The 22,956-nt window shown below is 41.8% G+C and overlaps 2 protein-coding genes across 16 annotated transcripts in view; one reads left to right on the top strand and one right to left on the bottom strand.

Annotated features, from left to right (window-relative positions):
- Window positions 1-2,201, bottom strand: part of PUS7L (pseudouridine synthase 7 like) — a 47,174-nt gene extending 44,973 nt beyond the window's left edge. For 4 of the 12 annotated variants that reach the window (XR_008308487.1, XR_008308486.1, XM_053255443.1 and 1 more), the window contains exon 1: window positions 1,739-2,201. The gene's annotated coding sequence lies outside the window, so the exon portion shown is untranslated. Of the gene's footprint in view, window positions 1-1,236; window positions 1,443-1,738 lie in introns of those variants that run through there. The other 8 variants (XR_008308488.1, XR_008308484.1, XR_008308485.1 and 5 more) reach the window with 7 other exon arrangements.
- IRAK4 (interleukin 1 receptor associated kinase 4) lies at window positions 1,397-22,520 on the top strand. Of its 4 annotated transcripts, none has more exons than XM_053255445.1 (12): window positions 1,400-1,796; window positions 3,617-3,786; window positions 5,763-5,908; window positions 6,875-7,048; window positions 8,093-8,253; window positions 11,354-11,418; window positions 14,709-14,823; window positions 16,340-16,449; window positions 16,901-17,084; window positions 18,497-18,559; window positions 20,440-20,598; window positions 20,707-22,520. In XM_053255445.1, the coding sequence occupies exons 2-12, from the start codon at window positions 3,626-3,628 to the stop codon at window positions 20,740-20,742; spliced, it is 1,374 nt and encodes a 457-aa protein (XP_053111420.1). In that variant the 5' UTR covers window positions 1,400-1,796; window positions 3,617-3,625; the 3' UTR covers window positions 20,743-22,520. The 4 variants fall into 4 exon arrangements, with proteins under 4 accessions (XP_053111423.1, XP_053111420.1, XP_053111422.1 ...); XM_053255447.1 differs by lacking the exon at window positions 1,400-1,796 and adding an exon at window positions 2,099-2,339; XM_053255446.1 differs by lacking the exon at window positions 1,400-1,796 and adding an exon at window positions 2,400-2,553.
- Window positions 22,521-22,956: the final 436 nt, after the last annotated feature.

The raw sequence follows: 22,956 nt of genomic DNA on the forward strand, positions 1-22,956 counted from the left end.
TGGTTAAAAAATGCTCATTATTAAATGAGTATTTAATAATGTATTTTTTAGGGGGTGCATGGAACCACAGAGGTGCGGTCCGGCACTGGGGGGAGTATGGCTTTTAGGGTGGGGGGTAGTACTTACCCCTCCCACCTCTTTCCCCCTTCCGGCGCTCAACTTATTAGCAAAGTTTTTGAGGTGGCAGAGTTCCTCCCTGCCGCCCCTACCCCCATCGTTGTCTTGAAGAAGGAGAAGCTGGTGCCACGCATGCACCCGTCGCCGGTCCAGAGGCACATGTGCACCGCACGCATGCGTGGCGCCAACTTCTCCTTCTTCAAGACAACGATGGAGGCAGGGGTGGCTGGGAAGAACTCTGCTGCCCCAAAAACTTTGCTAACAAGTCAAGTGCCGGAGGGGGAAAAGCGGCGGGAGGGGTAAGTACTACTCCCCCACCCTTAAAGCCACACTCCCCCCCCCGCCGGACTGACCGAATTCCAAACCGGTCCGGAGGCCTCTTACATGGCCCCGGACTGGTTCCATGCACACTCCTAGTATTTTTCTCATCTGAATTGCTTCAGCATCTAGATTACTTGGTCAACATACTTTGCAAAAGTTACTTGTTTTAGTGCAATGCTGGTTTATACAATATTCTCTTTGTACAAATATTTAGCGGCACAAAGAAACTGACAAAAACCAATATTCTTTAACTTTTAGTTTGGAGGAGGTATCAGATTTAAAACAGTTCTGTGGAATACGATTGCAGGATTATTCTCAACGAGCTAGGGCACCTGATCTGGATCGGAACCAGGTGTGCGTGTGTGTGTGTATATATATATATATATATATAATCAATCCACACACACACCCTGCTTTTTCTTCAATGTTCTTTAATAATAATAATAGCAGCGTGAGGAGGGAGCACAATTGTTGTACGAGGGGAAAGGGTTAGTACTCCTCACAAGGCTGTCTCCAAACTTTAAAGAGATTGAGCTATATTAATACATCAACAGCCAGGCCTGATCCCACAGCTCCCACCATTGAGTTCAATGGCGCTTAGTCCTAAGTAAATATGCATAGGATTGCAGCTGTGCAGCCTGATCTAATGCACACTTATGCAGGTGATTTCTACTTTATTTAATGTAACAACAAAACGTAACAACAATCCCCTGCACCCACCGATAGGTGTGGCTCAATAAACTCAGCGGCATTTACTTTTGAGTAAGTATGTATAAGATTGGGATGCGGAAAGTATACCTGACTGGCAGTGACAGCTTCCCCCTCGCTTACCACAATCGCGCGATTGACAGCAGCATCCTACCATTTAGCACCAAAACAGGGAGGAAGAAGGCGGGATCAAGTGTACCACTCCGCTCTCAAAGGGGGGGGGGTTAGTGTGTGTAACACCAAGAGCAACGAAGAGGGGAAATGTGGGAGGGAGGGAGCAGACTGTACCATTGTGGCCCAATGCTAAGGAAGCAGCAGATTAAAACATAGGGCTAGAGGGAAGTTCCTACATCCTAAGGCGGAGAGAAAAGGCTTGTGAAGCGCTCCCTGCTTTCTGGGCCAAGACTATTGGGCAAAAAAAAAGAGGAAGGACTACAAATGCATACGTAAAGTTTGAAAGCGGGGCAGGGCGGAGGGGAGAAAGAGCAAGCGCAGGCTCAAGATTAAAGGGAAGAGAGCGCGGGAAGTTCCTTGTTTGGGCAATATGGTGATATGTGACTGGGCGGGGCCAGAGTACGGGCTTCAGCTTTACCGGAGTTGAACGAAGCTTTGGCTCGGCGGTGAGCTAATTTCCTGCAGAGCAGCCCCAGGTGAGCGCCTTTTCTTTTCTTCCTCGTGAAGACCTCAAATCCCGCTCTGTTCGCCTTTGCCTGGACTTTTTCTCGGTCATACGGCCAGCGGACAAGTTTAAGCTGTTTGCTCCGGACACATTGCCACTGTTGTCTGTCTGCTGTATGAACAATTCACTAACACGGACTACACCGTCCTACCATTTAGCAGCACCAAAGGAGAGAGGAAGAAGGCGGGATCAAGAGAGCAGAGTGTACCACTCCGCTCTCAAAAGGAGGGGGGAGTAGTGTGTGTAACACCAAAAGCAACGAAGAAGGGAAATGTGGGAGGGAGGGAGCAGACTGTACCAATGTGGTCCAAAGCTAAGAAAGCAGCAGACTAAAACATAGGGCTAGAGGGAAGTTCCTACATCCTAAGGCGGAGAGAAAAGGCTGTGAAGCGCTCCCTGCTTTCTGGGCACCTTTGTTTCAGCTTGTAGGAAATGTATCTTCTTCTTCTTCCCTTTCCATCCCAATGGACCAAGACTATTGGGCAAAAAAAGAGGGAGGACTACAAATGCATACGTAAGGTTTGAAAGCGAAGCGGAGCGGGGCGGGGCGGGGCGGGGGGGAGAAAGAGAGCGAGCTCAGGATTAAAGGGAAGAGAGCGCGGGAAGCTCCTTGTTTGTGCAATATGGTGATATGTTACTGGGCGGGTCCAGAGTACGGCTTCAGCTTTACCAGAGTTGAGCGGAGCTTTGGCTTGGTGGTGGGCTAATTTCCTGTGGAGCAGCCCCAGGTGGGCGCGTTTTCTTCCTCGCGAAGACCTCAAATCCCGCTCTGTTGGCCTTTACCTGGACTTTTTCTCGGTCATACGGCATGTGGACAAGTTTATGTTGTTTGCTCCGGACACATTGCCACTGTTGCAAGCAAAGCGGAATCCTGCCTTTTAAAAGCTTCTTAGGGCAGCAAGAGGGTATATCACTGCTGGCTGTCTAAACCCCGGTGCTCCCCCACTCCAGCAGTGTTCCCTCTAACAGGGATTCCCACATGTTGTTGACTACAACTCCCAGAATCCCCAGCCAAAGATGATTGCAGCTGTGGAACCTCCTTTTAAAGGGGGTTAACATGTGTGCCCAAGCTTTTAAGTAGGGATGTGCATGGTCCGGACCGGTCTGGACTGGCACCGAGGGGGGGGGTCTCCTTTTAAGGGTGGAGGGTAGAACTTACCCCTCCCGCCGCTCTTCCCCCTCTGGCACTGTAGTTTTATGCGAAGTTTTTGGGGCGGCAGCGTTCCTCGCTGCCGCCCCTGCCCCCATCGTCGCCTGGCAGTCTTCCTAATAGCAGTACGCATGCGTGCGCGGTGGCGCGCACCACCTATGTCACACGCAGCGTGCGTGTGACGTAGGCGGCGTGCGCACGGTGGCGACAGGCGCATGTGCGCCACCGTGCACGCAAGCGTGCTGCTATTAGGAAGACTGCCAGGCGACGACGGGGGCAGGGGCGGCAGCGAGGAACGCTGCCGCCCCAAAAACTTCGCATAAAACTACAGCGCCGGAGGGGGAAGAGCGGCGGGAGGGGTAAGTTCTACCCCCCCGCCCTTAAAGGGAGACCCTCCCTCGGTGCCAGACCGCCGGACCGGTTCCTGCACATCCCTAATGTTAAGGGCTGTGCATGAGTCTTGTGGTTCTGTCCACTTATATTTGTGTTTTACTGACCTTCATAAGTACTTACAGGATCAAACATGCAAAAAACAAACACAAATAAATAAGAGGCAAAAGCCCTATAATAAAGGAGTGCTTTGTGGACTTTACATCTTTAGATGAAAGAAATGTTGAAAATTGTTATTTTGTATTTGTTAGGCATCGGCAATGAACAACTCCATAACTCCTTCAATGTATGTGCGCTGCCTTAGCTATGGCATGATGAGGCAACTGGCAGACTTCATTGATCCGCAGGAAGGGTGGAAGAAACTAGCAGCAGATATAAAAGAACCATCTGGAGCAAACAGATACAGCCAAATGCATATCAGGTTGGATACTGAAGCCAAGAGAAAATAATGATGTATTAATTTGTTTGTATACCACTCAAATACCTTGGGACCTAATGAAGACTACCTGATCTCTGATATGAATGTCAGCACTTATGTAGTATTTTGTAACTATTATTCTGCATATAATTTTGGCCAAACTTCATGAACACATTAATTCAATAGATCAGTTTTCTGTAGGGATGGTTTTTTAAAAAAATCCCATAGCATATTTGCTTCTGTGTCATCCTTTCCTTTTCCATAGATTAACTTGGAAGGAGCAGTGTGTTTCTCCTTTAAGCAGTCTTTTTTTTTTTTTAAAGTCTTTCGTTGTATTTTTGTTATGAGCTGTAGTTCTCTGGGTGCAGAGTGCAGTTTCCTAAGTTTTGGCTTCTTATTGCTGCTTAATAGTTACCAGCCCGGGTCACTAAGCACCTTACATACTTGGAGATATATATATGCCTAAATAATAGTTTGGTTGAGTTACATGAGGGAGCTGCTGCAAGGGCAGAAGATGGAGCCTGAAATTAGCATGAGGATAACTTCTAGCTAGGTGATATTATGAATAAAGTTGCCCTTCAGTACTTAGTATTCTTTACTTGGAAGAAAATCCCTCTCTGTTATGAAGGCTGCAACCATGTTTGTATACACATGCACATGTGTGTTAATTGGAGTAGAACTTTGTACTGGGAAACCAAACTAATCTTCTCCAAGGAAGTTAAGGCACTTGCTTGGTTTTTAACTTTTTAAAAAAGTTATTTGTTTCTGTTTATTTGATAGAAGAACCAGTCAAATGATTTGATTTTTCTCCTGTAATATTATTGTTAATCACAGTACATTTGTATCCTCTTCTTCCAAAGAGTTTGAGATGGCATACATCAGGATTATCTCCTTTCTACCCCCTGCCCCCAACCACATTGTAGGTAGGTTAAGCTGAGAGACTGTGACTTGTGCAAGGTTACCCACTGAGTTTCAACTTGAAGTCTGATATGCTATTCACACCAGGCTGGGATGACTCCAGCCTTGCATGGTTTAGTCTTTTCCCCATCCCCTAGAATTCCACTGATTTTTTTCATTTACAAGGCAGGAATGCTTATGTGGTATATCTTAACAGTTAAGGGTTAACAAATCTGTGTTAAGTGCTCCTTGGTGTGCTTTCTTAATGCAAAGCAATTAATTAATTGCTTTGCTGTGTCAGACTGAAGTCCACCTGTTCTGGCACTGTGTGACATAATCACAGCTAGGTGGTCCAACAGAAATAACTTCACTCTATTGGTGGACCACTAATCACAATGGCTTTTGCACTAGGCTGTCGTAGTAGTAGTCGTCATCGTCATATACTACCACTTTTCTATAAAAAAGCTTACATAGGGAAAAGAATGAGAAAATGGTTCCCTGTCTGAAAAGCGCCCATGCTCTAAAAAGGAACATGTGGGGATGTTGTGCTGGGATGAATAGGTTGCTCTCCCTCTGTTAATGGTAAAGGAACTGCTACTTAAAAAGCTTTCTCTCTGCCCAGTTAGCAGGGGTTGCTGTCACATCAGTGCTGTGGGTGCTTCCTCTTTTCCTGCTGATGCAGGCTGTGCTATTGCTAAACTGGTATTTAAATTATTGGAGAGACAAGAATCTGGATCAGGTCCCCTAGTATTATATGGCAGCAGAATTCACTCAGTAATACTGTAAGATACAACACAGGAGACAGTGCAGGAAGATCTTGAAGCTTGAAGATCAGTGGAGGAAGATCTTGACTTCTGAAAGGAAATACATAATAAGATTTACAAATAGGTTTCTGTTTTGGTAAACCCCTCCTGAATTCTACTGAAGACAACCACAGGGTGTTCTCTGTGGTCGCTCGGAGTCAACACCAACTCGATGGCACACTTTACTTTATGATAACTGTAATCTTTCATGTGTAGTCTTTAATAATTGCAAAGAGCAATATATACTTTTTCACTAATTTGATTTCTTCTTTCTTTAAGGCGATTTGAAGCATTAAAGCAAATGGGAAAGAGTCCCACCTGCGAACTCTTTTATGACTGGGGGACATCAAACTGTACAGTTAGTGAACTGGTGGACCTGCTGACCAGAAATCAATTCTTAGCACCAGCCAGTCTTTTGCTCCCAGGTAGCTTTGATCTGTGCAATAGTTATGACCTGTGTTTAAATGGAAACCATGTTTATTTTAAATGATTTAGGTGAGCATGCTTCACTTCTGTATAGTAGTCATCCATGAAAATATCTCTATATATAATTCTCCTGGGTGTGCCTTTCGAACGTGCATCCCGGCAGCCCAGCTGATTGGCTGGGCTGCGGGGGTGCCTGATTGGTCCTGGCGCACCCAGGAGAATTGGCTGGCTGGGCAGCTGCGGAGGCAAGGTGGCGGGCCAGGCGGTGGCGGGCCCAAGCCCGGCCGCAGATGTGAGGCGGCGGTGGCGGCCCGGCCTGGCCCGTCAGCACAGTGGTGGTGGTGCGGCGGGGTGGCCCGGCCGCGGATCGTAGGCAGCACTCGGCCCGGCCGCCTGGGCTTGGCACTTGGCCTGGAAGCGTAGATGTTCTGCGCCCGGGCCCACTAGTATTACATAATAGCTATGCTAAGAAACGCATATAAAAGATTTTCTTTATCGAGATGGGTTTTTTGGGTACTTGTGTTGAAGCAGTGGTCAGGAGGAAATCTGTTGCAATTCAGTAGGTAAGATCAGCTCCACCTGAAAGTCATCTAAAACTAGATCGGGTGGTGGGGGGATAAGGAGCCCCATCATGGCAGATGACAATTTAGCTTGGCAGTGCAATACAGACAGAAGGTGAGGGGAAGTTGTGGAAAAAGCAAAATGGATCTGGTGCAGTCTCATTTTGCTGAAGTAATAGTCTCCAAGAATTGTCTAATGATGTACACATTGTTACCACGTACATCATCAGCATGTTGTAGGCCCAAGTATGATTAAACAATACCATGAGGCTGCTGTGAAGATGAAAATCTAGGGCATGTTTAGAGCGTGATGTATTCCATAAAGTTTGTTTGTGTGTGTGAGAAACAACCTGCATAGTCTAGAAGTTTCTCAGTCAAAACTATTGGATTATTATTATATGGCAGATGTAAGAGCATCAGAAGACATAACACTTCCTTTACCTCTACAAGCAACGTTGCCTGTCTATGAAAAGGAAACTCCTGTAGAAGAAAAACAAAAGATATCTGTAGCACCACTCTCAGTTCCAGACAAAGGGTGCTTGAGTACAGAGAAGAGTAGCTTGCATCTTAATGACACAGGTAGGAAACTGTTGCCTTCTATCACTCAGTCTTACCTTTCATTGAATTCTATCTAGTCTTGTCAGGGAGCATAGTATCAGTTGCAAAGCAGTCTGAGGTAGAGATGATGACAGACTTGCACACATCTTTAGTAGCTTCCCTGACAGTTTTCTCCTGTGCTGTATATTTACATGATAAAGGTTACTGAGAGAGGGAGCCCTTCATGTTCTGCTACTTGCAGTTGCAATACATCAAAATAATGTTTGAAACATGTCCGTCAGATCTCTAATGTTTGAGCAACTTTCCCCCTTAATCAATAACAACTTGTACTAAATTTAATTAGATTTATTGGCTGTCATGATGTGCAGCATACCTCCCATGCTGCTGCAGATGCCTAAAACAGCACTAGTACTCTTGCAGAAGAGCACTGTTGAAACAATATGTACAACTGTGCTTGTGCAATACTATGGTCATTATTTCCAATGGCTGTAGTGCCATGCAACGTTACGTGTTGGCGCAAGAGTGTGGTTGCACAGCAGCGCTGGTGGTGGTGTAGGCAGGTGGTGCTATATGCTGTGTATCATGTCATTATCTTTAAAACATCTGTGCTTATGCTAGCTTGAGTTAGATAACTGTGAGCATAGTTTCAGTGTTCTTATACAATAGCTAACTGAGTTGCATCTTACATTATTTTCTTCACTTTCTGGCAGCTGTTGGAAAGGGAGAGAAAATCTCTAAGGTAAAATCATGGCTGAAATTCAAGGCCCAGGGTATACCTTTGGTGGCCTTTTGTGAGTAGAACATTAACTTCTCTACTCCCTGCTCAAAAGCAGCTATTATCAAGATGATGGTGACTGGGGTGGGTGGGATCCAGATCTCTCCCCACCCCCATCTTCTTGATCTTCAGTAAGGATGTTACTATGTTTACCCCCTTTAAACAGATAAGGCCACTGAACATGTAATTTGGCCCTAATGATGCTGGGAATGAGCTTTGAAAAAATTGCTGAATCTTGTTATTGCATAGATAGTAAAAGTGAATTTGAGATTTCCACTCTTGTCTTCCAGGATTACAGAGCTTTTTGTTTCATGAGCTGAAGAGTGTTACAAATAACTTTGACGACCGAACTGTGGCAGTTGGGGGTAACAAGTTGGGTGAAGGAGGCTTTGGCATTGTGTACAGAGGATACATTAATGGCAGAACGGTGGCTGTGAAAAAACTTACTGCTGTAGGTTGACAGTTGCTTCATATCATCATCATGCATTGAGTATTTACTTTGTACTATACTATCTATGTTGTTCAAAGAACTGAAAGCATGGAAAGGACAAGGAAATAATTCAGTGATCCACCCAGTGCACTGTTGTCCATACCCAACCAAACTCATAAAACTGCAATAGTGTCCAACAAGTAGCAGTTACAAATACAATAGGAAGCTGCCTTATGTCGAGTCAGACCATTGTTCCACCTAGCTCATTATTGTCTACACAGACTGGCAGTGGCTTCTCCAAGGTTGCAGGCAGCAGAATCTCTCAGCCCTATCTGGGTATTCCAGGGAAGGAATTTGGAACCTTCTGAAAGCAAGCATGCAGGTGCTCTTCCCAGAGCGGCTCCATCCCCTAAGGGGAATGTCTTTCTGTGCTCACATGTAGTCTTCTATTCAAATGCAAACAGGACGGACCCTGCTTAGCAAAGCCTGCTTGCTGTCATAAGATCAGCTCTCCAGGTTCATTTTCATTAGGGCTGCTCAACTTCATCTCTCCTGTAGATGTTGGCCTACAACTCCCAGAATCCCTGGCATAATCTGTTTTTAAAAATGAACTCTGGTTTGAAATGTGTTATAGTAAGAGTTGGTATAAAAGATAATCCTTAATTCAAAACTAATCTCTGCATCACTAAGAATGTGAGATGAGAGGTTAACTCTTAACTGCATTTCTTTTTGGCTCTGTAAGATCTCCTTTGATCTCTCCAACGTTCGGATCGTCTTAAAATGGTATGTCATGTTAAGAAATGATATTGAGATGTATCTTCTACATCAATACACCTGTAGACTCTGCCTGCTCCTCCATACCTGAAAATACTATCATTGTCAGATCATTATAATAGGTGTCCAGTTCTTGGCAGCTGTGTGAACTTGGCATTACTAGTTGCTTATAAGAGTTAAAAGTATTGTATAGCATCAGTTCTGCCTAATACAATAGTCGTCCCTCACCTGTCACAGGTTTCCCAATCACGGATTTGAGTATCCACAACTGGGAAATTGTGACTGCCCTCGCCAACTGTGACCTGAGTAGTTGCGGTTTGGTGCGTTTTTAAAAAATGGTTTTGGGGGGTCATTTCCATGGGGAGTGTCAGAGGGTCATTTCTGGGGGGTCTGGGATGATTTTAGGGGGTCCCGGGGGGACATTTCAGGGTCGGGACAATTCTTTCAATTTATTACCTTGTTTTTGGTCACATCACAACTGTGATTTCCCCTAAAATCCCCTTTCCCGTTGACTGTAATGCCTCGCCAACTGCAAAGTTGCCTACAGCGAGGTTTTTGCCGATTGAAACCCTCGTGGTTGAATAGGGACGACTGTACATTAAATGTGGTATCTGTGTGTAGTTGGGATCTGTTTGTTTTTAATTTACCTTGAGTATACCTCTCGGTATGCATTGCACTATCTATAATTAAGACAGCCATACTCCTGCCCCTACGGAGGGAACATTTACATGACCAAGCAATTTTTACTTTTTCTAAATGGAAGATGAAACTAAAGGCAAACATAAGATTAAAAGTCAAACACTGTAACTATTTTATTCATTGAAATGGTGTACAGTTTGTCTGGGAAGACTCTTCCAGAACTCTGATGGTTAAAAACTTGTTTCTGATTTTCAACCTTAGATGTTGTTGATGACAAATTCAAGTCCATTTGCCCTTTGTACCCAAGATTTCCTTTAAAGCAACACTCTCCCCTCACAAGGTTCTTCTATTACTACAAAATCTTCCCAGGATTTTGTAGAAGCATCACTCTATCTCTTCCAACTTCTGTTTCACTAGGCTGTAAAGGCTTGGTTTTCTCAACCTTGTTTCAAAAATTAAGTGTTTCATTTTTCTTTTAAATCATTCTAGTAGATCTTTGTACTTGTTCTCCTTTCAGCTCCTCCCTTGTAGAAATAGGTAATTAAAACTACACATAATAATCCAGTAAAAATATATGTGATAGGTTTTGTGTGTGTGTATAAACAAAAAAGGATAGCACCTTTTAGACTATTTTTAATGCATAAGCTTTCATGAGTTATAACGTATGTTTTCATATGTTCAGATAGTCACAGCAGTTGGTAGCAAAACATCTTATCTACATTTAGAGACATTTACAAATGGTTATACACATAGGTAGCAAAGGAGAGAGATTATAGACTGTGTCCTCTAATGTGCATAAAACCCATAATCTCTAATGAAAGGTTTTATGCATGTTATAGAGAGATAGTCATAATATCTCCTCCTTTGCTACCTAGTATGTATACAACCACTATAAATGTCTCTAACTGTATATGTGATAGAATGTTTGCCACTACCTGCTGCTGCTATCTTTGCTTTCACTCTGTTTCTATCTGGAGAGCCAGCGTGGTGTAGTGGTTAGAGTGCTGGACTAGGACCGGGGAGACCCGAGTTCAAATCCCCATTCAGCCATAAAACTAGCTGGGTGACTCTGGGCCAGTCACTTCTCTCTCAGCCTAACCTACTTCACAGGGTTGTTGTGAAAGAGAAACTCAAGTATGTAGTACACCGCTCTGGGCTCCTTGGAGGAAGAGCAGGATATACATGTAAATAATAAAATGTACTAATGCTCTTTTTTATTCTTCATAATAATCCAGCCTAGAGTTTGCATGGAAGCCTTGTGCTATTTTAAGAAGTCTTCTTTTTGCCCTTGTAAATGCCTTTCTAACACATCCTAGATCAGCACTTTTTTTTTTAGTGGCACAAATGGACAACTAAAGATAGAGTAGCTCCTAGCAAGCTGCAGTTACATGAAGGTGGGAAAATCCTAGTCATTTTAGAAGATAGTGCACTTTTAACAGAAGTAAGGAAACCTTATACTACAAAGGCAGTGGTGAATTCACTTGCAGTTGAAGTTTTAAGGCTCTAAGAAGCTTTATAGACGGCAGAACTTCACACAGTTCAGCTCCTTTACAGCCTGGAAACATTTTTGTACAATATCTGAGTACAAGAAACCAATTTGGGTCTTGTTCTGGCAGTAACACTGAGATTAGGTTTTCCTGGATTAGCCCAGTTTCCATAAATCTCTACTTCTGAGTTGCCAGTTAATTCTTAAAAATTGTCTTTATAGGTGTCTGATGTTAGTATCCAAGACCTGAAAAAGCAGTTTGAACAAGAAATAAAGATTATGGCAAAGTAAGTCCTGAGCATTTTTGAAACACCACTGCCAATTTATCCCAAGGAGAGCTCTGCAAAATGTCTTACTTTAGAACTACAGAAGAAATTAATGGAGAAATTAAGCAATTTCTTGTTCTGCACGCATTTTATAAAGGTTTGTAAAGGGACCTAGAAAATGTTCAAGTACTGATGTCTTACGATTAGAAGTTCTCAAACATTTTAGGTAACTTTGGAAAAGGATAGTGCCTACCAGTTAGATTGTTGTTTTGTTTATTTAATAACATTCATGTACATGGCACTTTACGAAGAACAAGGCTCCAAGCTGTTCAACAGAGTGGATGGTAGTAATTTCAGTGGTGAAGTATAGTGTGAGGAGAGGAAGACTTGGAAGGAGAAATGAGGTGTTTGGTTCTTGGCATACTGAGCCTTGAACCAAAGCATCCAACTTGCCAGACAGGCAGTTGGAGATGCAGGATTTGATAGAGGGAGAAAATGTTGGAGTAGAAAAGTAGAGCTAGGTCAAGCCTGCTCAACTTAGGCGTCCCAGCTGTTTTTGGACTACAACTCCCATAATTCTCAGCCATAGCAGCCAATAGCCAGGGATTATGGGAATTGTAGGCCAACATCTGCAGGAGGGCCAAAGTTGAGCAGGCCTGAGCTAGGTACTGCCTGTAGAAAATCACTGTATTTGATGGGATTGCTTAGGGACAGTGTGTAGGGAGAGATAACAAGGTGTCAAGAACAAAGCTTTGAGGAACCATAGTGGAAAGAGGAGGAAGAACTTCCCTTATAGAAACCTTGAAAGAACTATTAGGAAGAGAGCTTAGGGATAATGGGAGGCAAGCAAGACAGAATGATCAACTATCAAAAGCAGCAGGGACATCTAGAAGAATGAGGACCAAACAGACCCCTTTCATTTTGGTGGTGAATTCATTGGTGGTTCATATGAGGGCATTTCAACTGGAGTTGGGGTGGAGGGTTCAAAAGTGGTTTGAGGAAAGTAAGTTCAGGCAGCAGGAATAAGCAGATTGTTCTAAGGGTCTGGTGGCAAAAGGTGGGAGACTAAGAACAGCCCTGCTAGATGGGCCTTGGGCCTGATCCAGCAGGGCTGTTCTTATGTTCTTATGAGGAAAGTAAGTTCAGGCAGCAGGAATAAGCAGATTGTTCTAAGAGTCTGGTGGCAAAAGGTGGGAGACAAACTGCACAGTAGTTGGGGAGAGAGAATGAGTTGAGGGATGTTTTTTGAAAATAGGGGAGCTAGTGGCATGTCTGAATGCTGTGAGATAGAAAGGATCATGGCAGAGGAGATGGTGTCCAGGAGCTGAGAGGAGAGGGGATAAGATCAAGGAGACATATGAAGGGATTTGATGAGGTCAGTGGGGGTAGTCATTTTATCAGATAACTGATAAAACGCGACTGAAAAGGAAAGGGTTGAGGGTGATGGAGGGAGCACCAAAAGCTGAGACAGAGGAAATGACAGCAGAAGAGATGGCCTCAATTATGGCATTGAATAAGATGGTAAAGTCCTGGACATAGAGAGATCAGGAAAGAGTGAAGGGATGGGCCTTATCAAGACATCAAGGATTCCTAGATCTGAAGTGGATCAGGGAAGTATAGTGGTAGTATTTGGCCAGGTGAATGGCAGATGAGAAGGAAAACATTAACTTATTGCAGCTGTAGCCATTTGCTCTTTAATTCTCCTCCAAAGGAGTTTGGTTTCATGTGAGCATGAATTATGATACCAAATTAAAAGAATGAGGTAGGATTGGGAATGAGAGGAGTGTATAGGTATCAAGATTAGATTGAAGGTGGAAACAAAAGGAGGGTGCAGAGATGACAAAGGAGAGGACAAGTTGTTGGTGATGCTTGTTGCATCAGTAGACTGTAAGCTGTGACAGGAGTGGGATGTGGAGAAAGTGAATTGTGTATAATGCTCAAAGAGAAAAGATGATGATCAGACAAATAGAATTTCATAGCAGAGAGGTCTGTCACACAACAGTTCTTGGTGAAGGAAGATCAGGTAAATACCCAAGGCTGTGCGTGAGTGAGTCTGTCCAAAGTCCAAAGGGGTGGTGTTTGAGAAGGGAAAGTGAGCCAGGCATCAAGGTATGAAATCATGTTCAAGAAGGAGCCACAAGAGCAACATCTAACACAGAGATGCAAAGTCTCACAGAATGGAAGCTGTGTGAAGGAGTGGCTAGGCAAGGGCTGGAACTGGCTGAATTTTGAAAGAAGGCCAGCAGCGCCACCAGAACCTTCAGATAGTAACCATTATATCTTGGTCATCATTAGTTTCCATGCAAGAATAGGAAAATCACACACTGAATGTGTGTTAGTTTATTTGGAACAGGATAGTTGGAAGGAATTTCAGCTTTTATTCTGCTTTGACCCAAAGAAGGAATAGACAAAAGGAACTACCTTTTCACACAGCACATAATTAATTTATGGAATTATCTGCCATGGGATATGGTGATGGCCACCAGCTTAGTTGGCTTTATAAGGGGGCTTAGACAAATTCATGGAGGATAGGTCTATCAATGGCTACTAGGCTTGATGTCTATAAGATACCTCCAGGCTTCAAGGCAGGATGCCTTTGAATACCAGTTGCAGGGGAGCAGCAGCTAGAGAGGAGCATGCCTTTGTCTCATCTGTGGGCTTCCCAAAGGCATCTGGTGAGCCACTGTGGGTATCAGAATGTTGGATTAGATAAGCCTTGGGCCTGATTCAGCAGGGCTGCTGTAGAGAGTGGCATGCTTTGTTCCTCTCTCCTCTGTGCACTGCCCCAGAAGAGTACTGTCTTGGAGAGTTGTGTTCTTTACCTGCAGATTTTTTTAAAAAGCATTTCTCATTCTTGAATGATTATGTACAAATGTACAGTGCACAACTCTGATAGTAGCTAACTTTCTTGAAATCACCCTTGTAAACCATTTCTAAATGCATCAACTGATTGCAATGGAACAGTTTTTTAAAAATGCTCTGAGTAGCAACTTGACTGTTTCAACCCAACAGTGTATCAGAGTCTTTCATTTATGATCTTCTAAGATCATTCTTGGGATGCCAGCCTTTATAATTTGGCATTGAATTCATATGACCATTGCTGTGCTACCACTTTCTTGATGCTTCATGAAAGGAAGTTATTCTAGATTAATTAATGTGGTGAGTGAAAATAATTGCTGATCGAGATCGTAAATAAATAAAATAAAAATTGTGACTTGGTTCTTCAGAGCCCCTTTACTCATTTTTTTTAAAATGTACATCCTAAAACAATTAAAGTTCATAGCTAATTGTATAATTTATCTTTTTCACAGATGTCAACATGAGAACCTAGTAGAATTGCTTGGTTTCTCAAGTGACTTTGATCAGCCTTGTCTAGTTTATGATTATATGCCCAATGGTTCATTGCTCGACAGACTAGCTTGTCTGGTAAGTGAAATTCTTGCTTGTCAGTAGAGATGTGCACAACCAGTTTGACACCTCCTTTGGGAAGCACAAAACTGGCTCAGGCGCTGGTGTTCGAACTGGCTTGGAGTGGTTCCCTTTAAAAGCAGGCAAACTGCTCCTTACCTGCTTGTTCCTGCCCTGCTGCTCTTCTGGCTGCTCCTGCTTTCCAAAATAAATCGCGTCTGGTGGCCATGTGCATGCCAGTGCCATGTGGAGGCAGCAGGGAACAGGGCCACAGCCCCACGCAGCCGTTTGGAGAGTGGGCGGTGGCAGGGTGGGGATGAGCAGGTAAGGAGCTGTGTACCTGCTTTTTAAGGCAACCGCTCCCCGTCCTGCCTCCTGCTGCCCCAAGCTGTTTGTGCACATCTCTACATGTCAGTGCCTAGAAGTTTACTGTCTTTCAAGTTACTAAATGGAAATATATATAAATACTTGATCCAGTTTCCTTTTGTGGGTATGTGAGTTCTTGGTTCACAAAGACCTCTTCCTTTTGCAGGGCTGTCCTTTTTATGTACCTCCTAAGCAGCTCTGTGCAATGTGTACACTATTCCTCTCTTTGAACAGAAACTGCATGAAAAAACAGGCTATACTGTATATGGGACTTTACAGTATATTCATGTGAGGCTGTGAATCAGGATATCTCTTTCCATTTCCTTTGCCTGGTTAGCAGAACCAGAAAATCAGGCAAATGTGATGGACTTTTTATTGCGATGGCATGGATATACATACAATCTGCTTCTTGTGTATTAGTCAACTTTGTAAAGTTTCCTCCCACATTGTTCACTTTGGACATTATTTCAAATTTGGTGATGTACAATGTTGCTCCAATCTTTATTGATATGAAGTTCAGGGGCCCTAGCTGAATGCCTAAGATGTGTATGGTAATAAATCACTTTGAGGTTTTGGAAGAGTCTGCATTTCCCATGTAAAGGTTTGTTTACTTTAACTGTGTTTGGGTGTTCCCAAGTATTGGGAAGTAAAATACCTCCAAAGTCAAAACTTGCCAACATCCTGGCTAGGGAGAGTAATCAGACTTCTGGTGGTTTGATGTCTTATTGATTCAGATTCAACAGTTCTATAGGTCAGTTTTGAGGTCCTTTTGTTCCATTGTATGTAGAAAAAGATCTTGCCACTGAAGGAAGCCCAGACTAGTATGGGATTGATCAGGGTCCTCAGGATGGTTGTCCTGAGGTAGCGTATGCACCTTTCACAGATGTGCAGAAACATTATTCTCTGCTTCTGTTCCATAAACAATTAAAGGCTTTCCCTTTTTGGTGGGCTTTTCAGTTGTTCTCAGGGACCTGGTTGGTCAGTACTGTTTGTTTTGACAAGGAAATGCTTATGGATCAATTTGTTTTGCTGCTTGTAGCAAATAGAGAAATGTCAAATAGTTCTTAATGTTACATTAGGCAGTCTTGAGACATTTTTTGGATTAAACAAGCAAGCTTAATATAAATACTGATATTTCCTCCCTCCCTTCCCCTCCCCCTCCCCCCAGGATGACACTGCACCAATTCCTTGGAGAACAAGATGTAACATTGCTCAAGGTGCAGCCAGTGGAATCTGTTTTTTACATGAAAATAATCACATTCATAGAGATGTTAAAAGGTAAAATCTACAAAACTAATCTGTCTATGGACTCCTACCATTGTTTGATCAGCATTTTCCAAACACATCTAAACTTTTTAAAAGGAAAATGTTTCCCCTGTTGATTGGAAGTACCATCATTCTACTGATATGATCAGTGTTTTTCCCCCAATCCTGGAAAAGTTACAAAACATTTAAAGTTACAAAAGAGCTATAGTAACTTTGCACAATAACACTAGTTGTGTAGGAGTAAAGAGCTAATGTGGAGCAAGTGGGTGCATACAATGAAGAAAAATAAAAAATTGGTGTGACAATTGCATAAGTATTCTTTTCTACTTAAAACTGCTTGTATCAGTCAAAATAATTTATGTTGCTATATTAAGCAAAAATGCTATTTCTGTTCAGTTAACTAATGCACTACCTTCTCTATGGGGAAAAAGCTCTCTAGAGTGCAATACTATTTTTTTTCCAGTGCAAATATCTTACTAACTGAAGAATTTGTGCCCAAACTTTCTGACTTTGGACTCGCAAGGGCTTCAGTAAGGTTCACTCACACTATCCTAACAGAAAGGATAGTGGGAACGGCAGCCTATATGGCCCCAGAGGCTTTGCGTGGGGAGATGACTCCTAAATCTGATGTGTTCAGCTTTGGTGTGGTGAGTAGCAAATAGTTGCCTCATTATTTCCGTGTCAACAAGTGGAGGAAATAGTCCTTTGTTTTGAAAAATACCCAGTTATTTCAATTTCAATTTTTATTTGAACTCTATTAAAGTACCTAACTTTGCTGTGTATTGTTCATAAATTAGAAATATCACAATCTCTGTCTTCAGACTGATAATCTAGAGTATTAGATAATCTAAAGTATTCTCTTTTCTAATACTAATACCTTCCTTCCCGCCCTCCACAGTACAGAGGGTGGGAAGGAAGCGGAATCTGGACTCACTGCCAAATGGAATATTTCTTCCTCCATCCCCTACAAAATGAATGGGTGGCCACTGATGGAGTCTAAATCAGGAGAGGCCGAATGACTGTTGAGCCAGGCACCAAAGGGCATTGCTTCCTCTCTCACTATTCCTGCAGTTGGTGTCTGGCTGTGGGGGTGGCGAGGGGATCACACCCTCTTTCCAGGTCTGAATAGTGTTTTTTGAAGACCTGTTGTTGAGGGCCTGGCCAGAGTGACATAGGAGGTGTGTAGCAAAGATGTTCCATGAGTTTTTAAGAAAAAAAAAATCTTGCTAATATTTAAATGCACTAAATATTATTTCATTTGAGTCAGGGCTGGGGAGCTGAGGGGAAAAGATTAGCCCCCTTTTCATGTGCCATATTCTACTCCAGATTGCTCCCTCCAGAGCTGCTGCCTTTGGATGGAAAATCACCAAGTACCTGTGGCTGACTTGACCAAGGAAATTGAGCTGTTCATCCAAGGTTTAATGAAAACAATGTGGTCTTCTTAGCGCTTTATTTTCTTTTTCAAAAAGATTCTGGGCTCCACGACTCACTGGATAGGCATGCATGCTAACATTCCTTTTGTTCAGGTCTGGTGCTGGAAATGCATTCTTCATGTACTCCAATGATTCTTCTTTTACACATCTAATGTGTAATGATGCTAAAAAGTCATTAAATTAATATCCATTTTGTTCCTAAAAAATTGCTTGGGCTCGTGTGTGAGGGAGAAGTATGCAACTTCTTAAAAGTTTGCATAAACGTGTTTTTTCTAAGAGTTGAGAAAGAGGGAGTGTCAGCAAATAGATTCAAAGTGTTGTTGTTTTCTAAAAGTATTTTAATTGGTTTTAAATGGTTTTAATAGTTTTTGAATTGTTTTTATATTGTTTTTAGCACTGTGTTTTTAATTGTGTGTTTTTATGTCTTTTAAAAGTTGTTGTACACCGCCCAGAGCCTCTGGATGGGGTGTTTTGTTTGTTTGTTTGTTTGTTTGTTAGTTAAATAAATAAATAAATCTTTCAAAATATTTCTACTAGTAGAGTTTCATTAGGGTTTACCTGTGCACTGATATCTGAAGTTTCATGACATGCATTTCACTTCAGCTTTATATTTTATCTTTCTCTAGGTGTTACTTGAAATAATAACGGGGCTTACACCTGTGGATGAAAATCGGGACCCCCAGCTACTGGTACTTGCAGAACTGGATTTATAACAAATATGTTTGTCACATTTCACAGTAAGATAGCAGCTGGTTGCTGTGCCAAATATGTTAGAGCTGGTGGCAATTAAAAGTCTACAGTGTCAAAGGACTGGATTAGATTAGAATAAGAATCCTGGCAGGAGTTGATATTGCCTGGAGACACTTCCAAAGTGTTGGATCACTGAAATAACATTCCTAGTTGGCTTTCAGAGGGAGGACCTTAAGGGCTATAATGTAAATCTTTAGGATTTTGAGGTGAGAAGTATTTATAGGTTCTCTGACCCTATTTCAACTAAACTAGCTACAATGTGTGGCCTTTTAAGAGTACCTTTTAAAAGGTGTTAGTTGATTGAATGGTTTTATTTTAACTTTTCACAGATCTAAAAACTGACTCTTGTTTGTGTTTGTTTTTTGGGTAGATGTTTAAATGTTATCTCTGTGGTATTGGAACAGCTGTAGCGGGGATGATTCCTATAGCATGTCAGTAATATTGGAACTCTGGAATCATGTAGCAGGAGCAGGCGATACAGATCTTTTTTGTGCAATCTTGTCTTTCTCAGAACATAAGAACAGCCCTGGATCAGGCCCAAGGCCCATCCAGTCCAGCATCTTATTTCACACAGTGGCCCACCATATGCTTCTGAGAAGCTCACAGGCAAGAGCTGAGGGCATGCCCCCTCTTGCTATTGCTCCCCTGCAACAGGTCTTCAGAGGCATCTTATTTCTGAGGCTGGAGGTGGTCTATAGCCATCAGATTAGCCATTAACCTATCCTCCATGGATTTGTCTGAGCTCCTTTTAAAGCCATCCAAGCTTGTAGCCGCATCCCGTGGAAGAGAATTCTATGGGATGAATTCCAAATTGAATCAATACTGGAATGGGAAGGAGCCACAGCATGGACACCTCATTATCAAATTGGCATGGGCAGGACATTTGTTGTAGTGGCTTCCACACTACTGAGGGGTAGAAGGGCCTGTAAGGACAATCCTAAGCTAGAGATGGCCCTTCTGAAGTGATACTTAACACAGATGGCAGAGTTTATGCTGACTGTGTACATTTTTTGTTTGTACAAAGTTGTATATATTAAATTCTAGACCATTTAGTGGTGATTAAAAGTGGAACAATGTACTGTATAATAAACATTGCAAGAATATCCCTGATATTTGGATATTAATTCAGATGAGATGCTATCTTGAGCCCAGTGGAATAAAAGGTTATTTGGCTGCAAGTGGGAAGGATTCTTTTTACAAAAAATCTGCCAGCTGTGTGAATTCTCCCCAGTAATATACAACATATGAAGCATGCTTTCTCTCTAAACCTACTGAGCTCTTTTCCTCTTTTTGCTGATTTGAGGAAAGAAAAAGCACTTTATTGAAGAAACATGATAATTAAAATCCCAATTTAAATATCCTGGGGTTGTCATTTATTTGAGCCCATGGAGAATATAAAGAATAAGTAGGCTTAAATAGGTATATTTACCTATAGGTCAGAATAAATAAGAGAATCTGACCATAACATACTTTTATTTTATTTTATTTAACACACTTTTATACCACCCCAAACTCACAATTTACTGTGGCTGGGGATGATGGGAATTGTAGTTCAACAACAGCTGGATAGTCAAAGTTGCCTACTCCTGCCCTAGTTTGCTAAAGATGTGAAGTATTCTTTCAATTTCATTTTGCTATACCTGTAGAAAACATGTGGGGTTGTGTACTTTAATGATACCAACTCACAATGACCTCTAATTACAATAGTGGAAATATTTATGTTGAAATTCCTATTTCCCTCTTGTTGCCCCCCCCCTTGGGTATTTAGTAGATTAGATCCTTTCAAATCATTGCAATACTACTTGCTGCTTCTATACAGCTGAGTATCAAAGAAGAAATTGAAGATGAAGAAAAGACTATTGAAGATTATGCTGATGAAAAGATGAGCAATTGGAACATAGAATCAGTTGAACAGATGTATTTGCTTGCTTGCCAGTGTCTGAATGAAAAGAAGAGCCGGAGGCCAGATATTATGACGGTAAAAGGAATTTTGCTGCCATATGGTGCTTTGAGTGGGTTTTGGGTTTGCATACTGGATTGTGAGTGTTAATTCATGCTTCTGCGCACTTTTTTTTTTCTTTGGCAGGTCAGACAACATTTGCAAGAAATGCTGATTGACTAAGACCACTTCTGACTTTGTGCTTAAATGAACTTCTAGAAAAAGTTCAAATGACATGTCCATTCCACATTATCATGGTCTTCTTTGTATACCTTTGTTTCTGAGAAATGTTGGTTGACACATTTTAAATGAATGTGTTGTGGTCCTATCACTTTGTCAAGGATATCTTCTTCAAAGCTTTATTCATGCGTTTTATATTTTATAGCTAAAATATTTTGAACATTGTCTTGTATTCAAAACATCAGTGTGTAAAGGATCTTGCCAAGGTAGCACATATTGTATACTCTTGACAGATATGCATCTATTTTATGCCTACAATCCAGGTATCTGAAAATCCAAATTTTAACCAAATAAATTAGTATTTTATCTGCCTAATATGGAAATAGGCAAAAATAAATGTTGAAACTTACTCATCTAGCATTTCAAAGAAGTTTGCCTTATGTTTTCCCACAGAGTTAAGTATTCCACATATTATTCATGGGTCTCTTTTAATATGAGGCAGGGGAGGGGCACAGATCTGAACTACTTTAACTTTGTGACAATCAATGACAGATGAAACTATGTTATCTAAAAGTAAAGAACTATATTTTGAAGGCTCTCGTGCAATTGAAAGGCTTGTTTTATAGGTCTAGGGTAGTTTCCTCCCTAAAGAAATCTATTATGAAAAATTACACTAATTTTCAACAAGTTCTCCACGTGGCTTACATAGCAAATGGAATGAAAAGATTATGAGCTGCTTTGAAGCAGGGAGCCATCCAAAAGGGACCCACTGGCAACCACCTTAGGGAGGGCTCCTGTGTTGAGATGAATAGGAAGCACTGCTCTCCCCCTGCTAAATATAAGAGCCACCACTTTAAACAGTATCTTTTTTGCTTGGTTACTAGGGGTTAACTTATTAACTTTTACTACAAGCTGTGAAGAAAAAAACTGAAAATAGTGCGGTGCTCCTAGTGTACATGACAAACTCTTTCTCCTTCATTCTTCAGATTTGCACAATTTGTGTAGGAGCTGACATCCTGACTAACAAAGCATGTGCCTAAGGAGAGACTGTGGGGTTGTGCTGGGAACCCTTGCACAACTTCCCCAGTCCCCTCCTGCATGTGCACAGTTGTGCAAGAGCCATTAGCAATGTATTTCCAGTCTTAAAGAATGCTTCCAGAACACAGGCAGTGCTCTGAGCTCTTAATAAGCTCTTGCACAACAGTGTATGCACAAGCGCTCCTAGAACATGCACACATCTTGTTAGTCAGAGTATTGGTCAGTATTTGTTTTGAGAAATTACAGTATTATCTTTGTATCACAACAAATTTTTGTGTCCATGCCCAGATGGTGTTGGGCACAGAAATATATATTACACTGGTAAATTCAGTTAAATAATTTTCTGTCCCCAAGGCAGCTTTTTGCACATGAGAAGTTTTTTCCTTCTAAGTGAATGCTATGATTATCAACTGAATGCTTCTCAAAAACATAACTGTCCTCCTAGCTTCAAGTTTGTGCTCCACATTTCACTGAACAGCATAAAAACATGAAGATCTGATGACAGGGGACCTGATTTTTCATATTTTTTCCACATGATCTTCACGTGGGTGTGTTATGGCTACAGCTGTTGGGTTTCTGATGCTCATGTCTCAGATAACTAAGGAGAGGAAAAGACGGACTGATACTTGAAAAATAAACTTGGCAGAAATACTGTTCAAAGTCATAATGACTTAATAGCTCATTAACTTTTAACTGCTGCTCTCTGATAGTGTATTTATATAAATAAATTGTTTTTGACAATGGCAGAATGATTGAGTTTCATGGGCAAACACTGATACAAATTACTGTATTAGGTAAAAATTCCACAACTTTGGAGTCTCTTTGGTCCTACCAGTTAAATGAGTAATCTGTCCTAAGTAGAAGTATGTTATCCTAGGAGCTTATGTGTTCCTTGTTGACCTAGGAGCTTATGTGTTCCTTAGAATAACCTGTAGTGAATAGGAGTTATTGGATGAGTAACCTGTCAGCCCCTTTACTTAAAACTTGTTTGTGCAAGTTACGTAATGAAAAAATCATGGCTTGGTAACACTTCAGTGTTAATGGGGATGTACATTTCAGCAAGTCTACAGTAGTAGTTAGATTTAGAAGAGATACCATGAAGTGAAAGGATTAAGATGTGATGGGGAAGGGTTAAAGTCCTGCTTTAAAGCAGATTTTAAATCTGATCAGTATCTCACC

Source organism: Hemicordylus capensis, chromosome 5 (genome assembly GCF_027244095.1).
Source record: "Hemicordylus capensis ecotype Gifberg chromosome 5, rHemCap1.1.pri, whole genome shotgun sequence".
NCBI lineage: Eukaryota > Metazoa > Chordata > Lepidosauria > Squamata > Cordylidae > Hemicordylus > Hemicordylus capensis.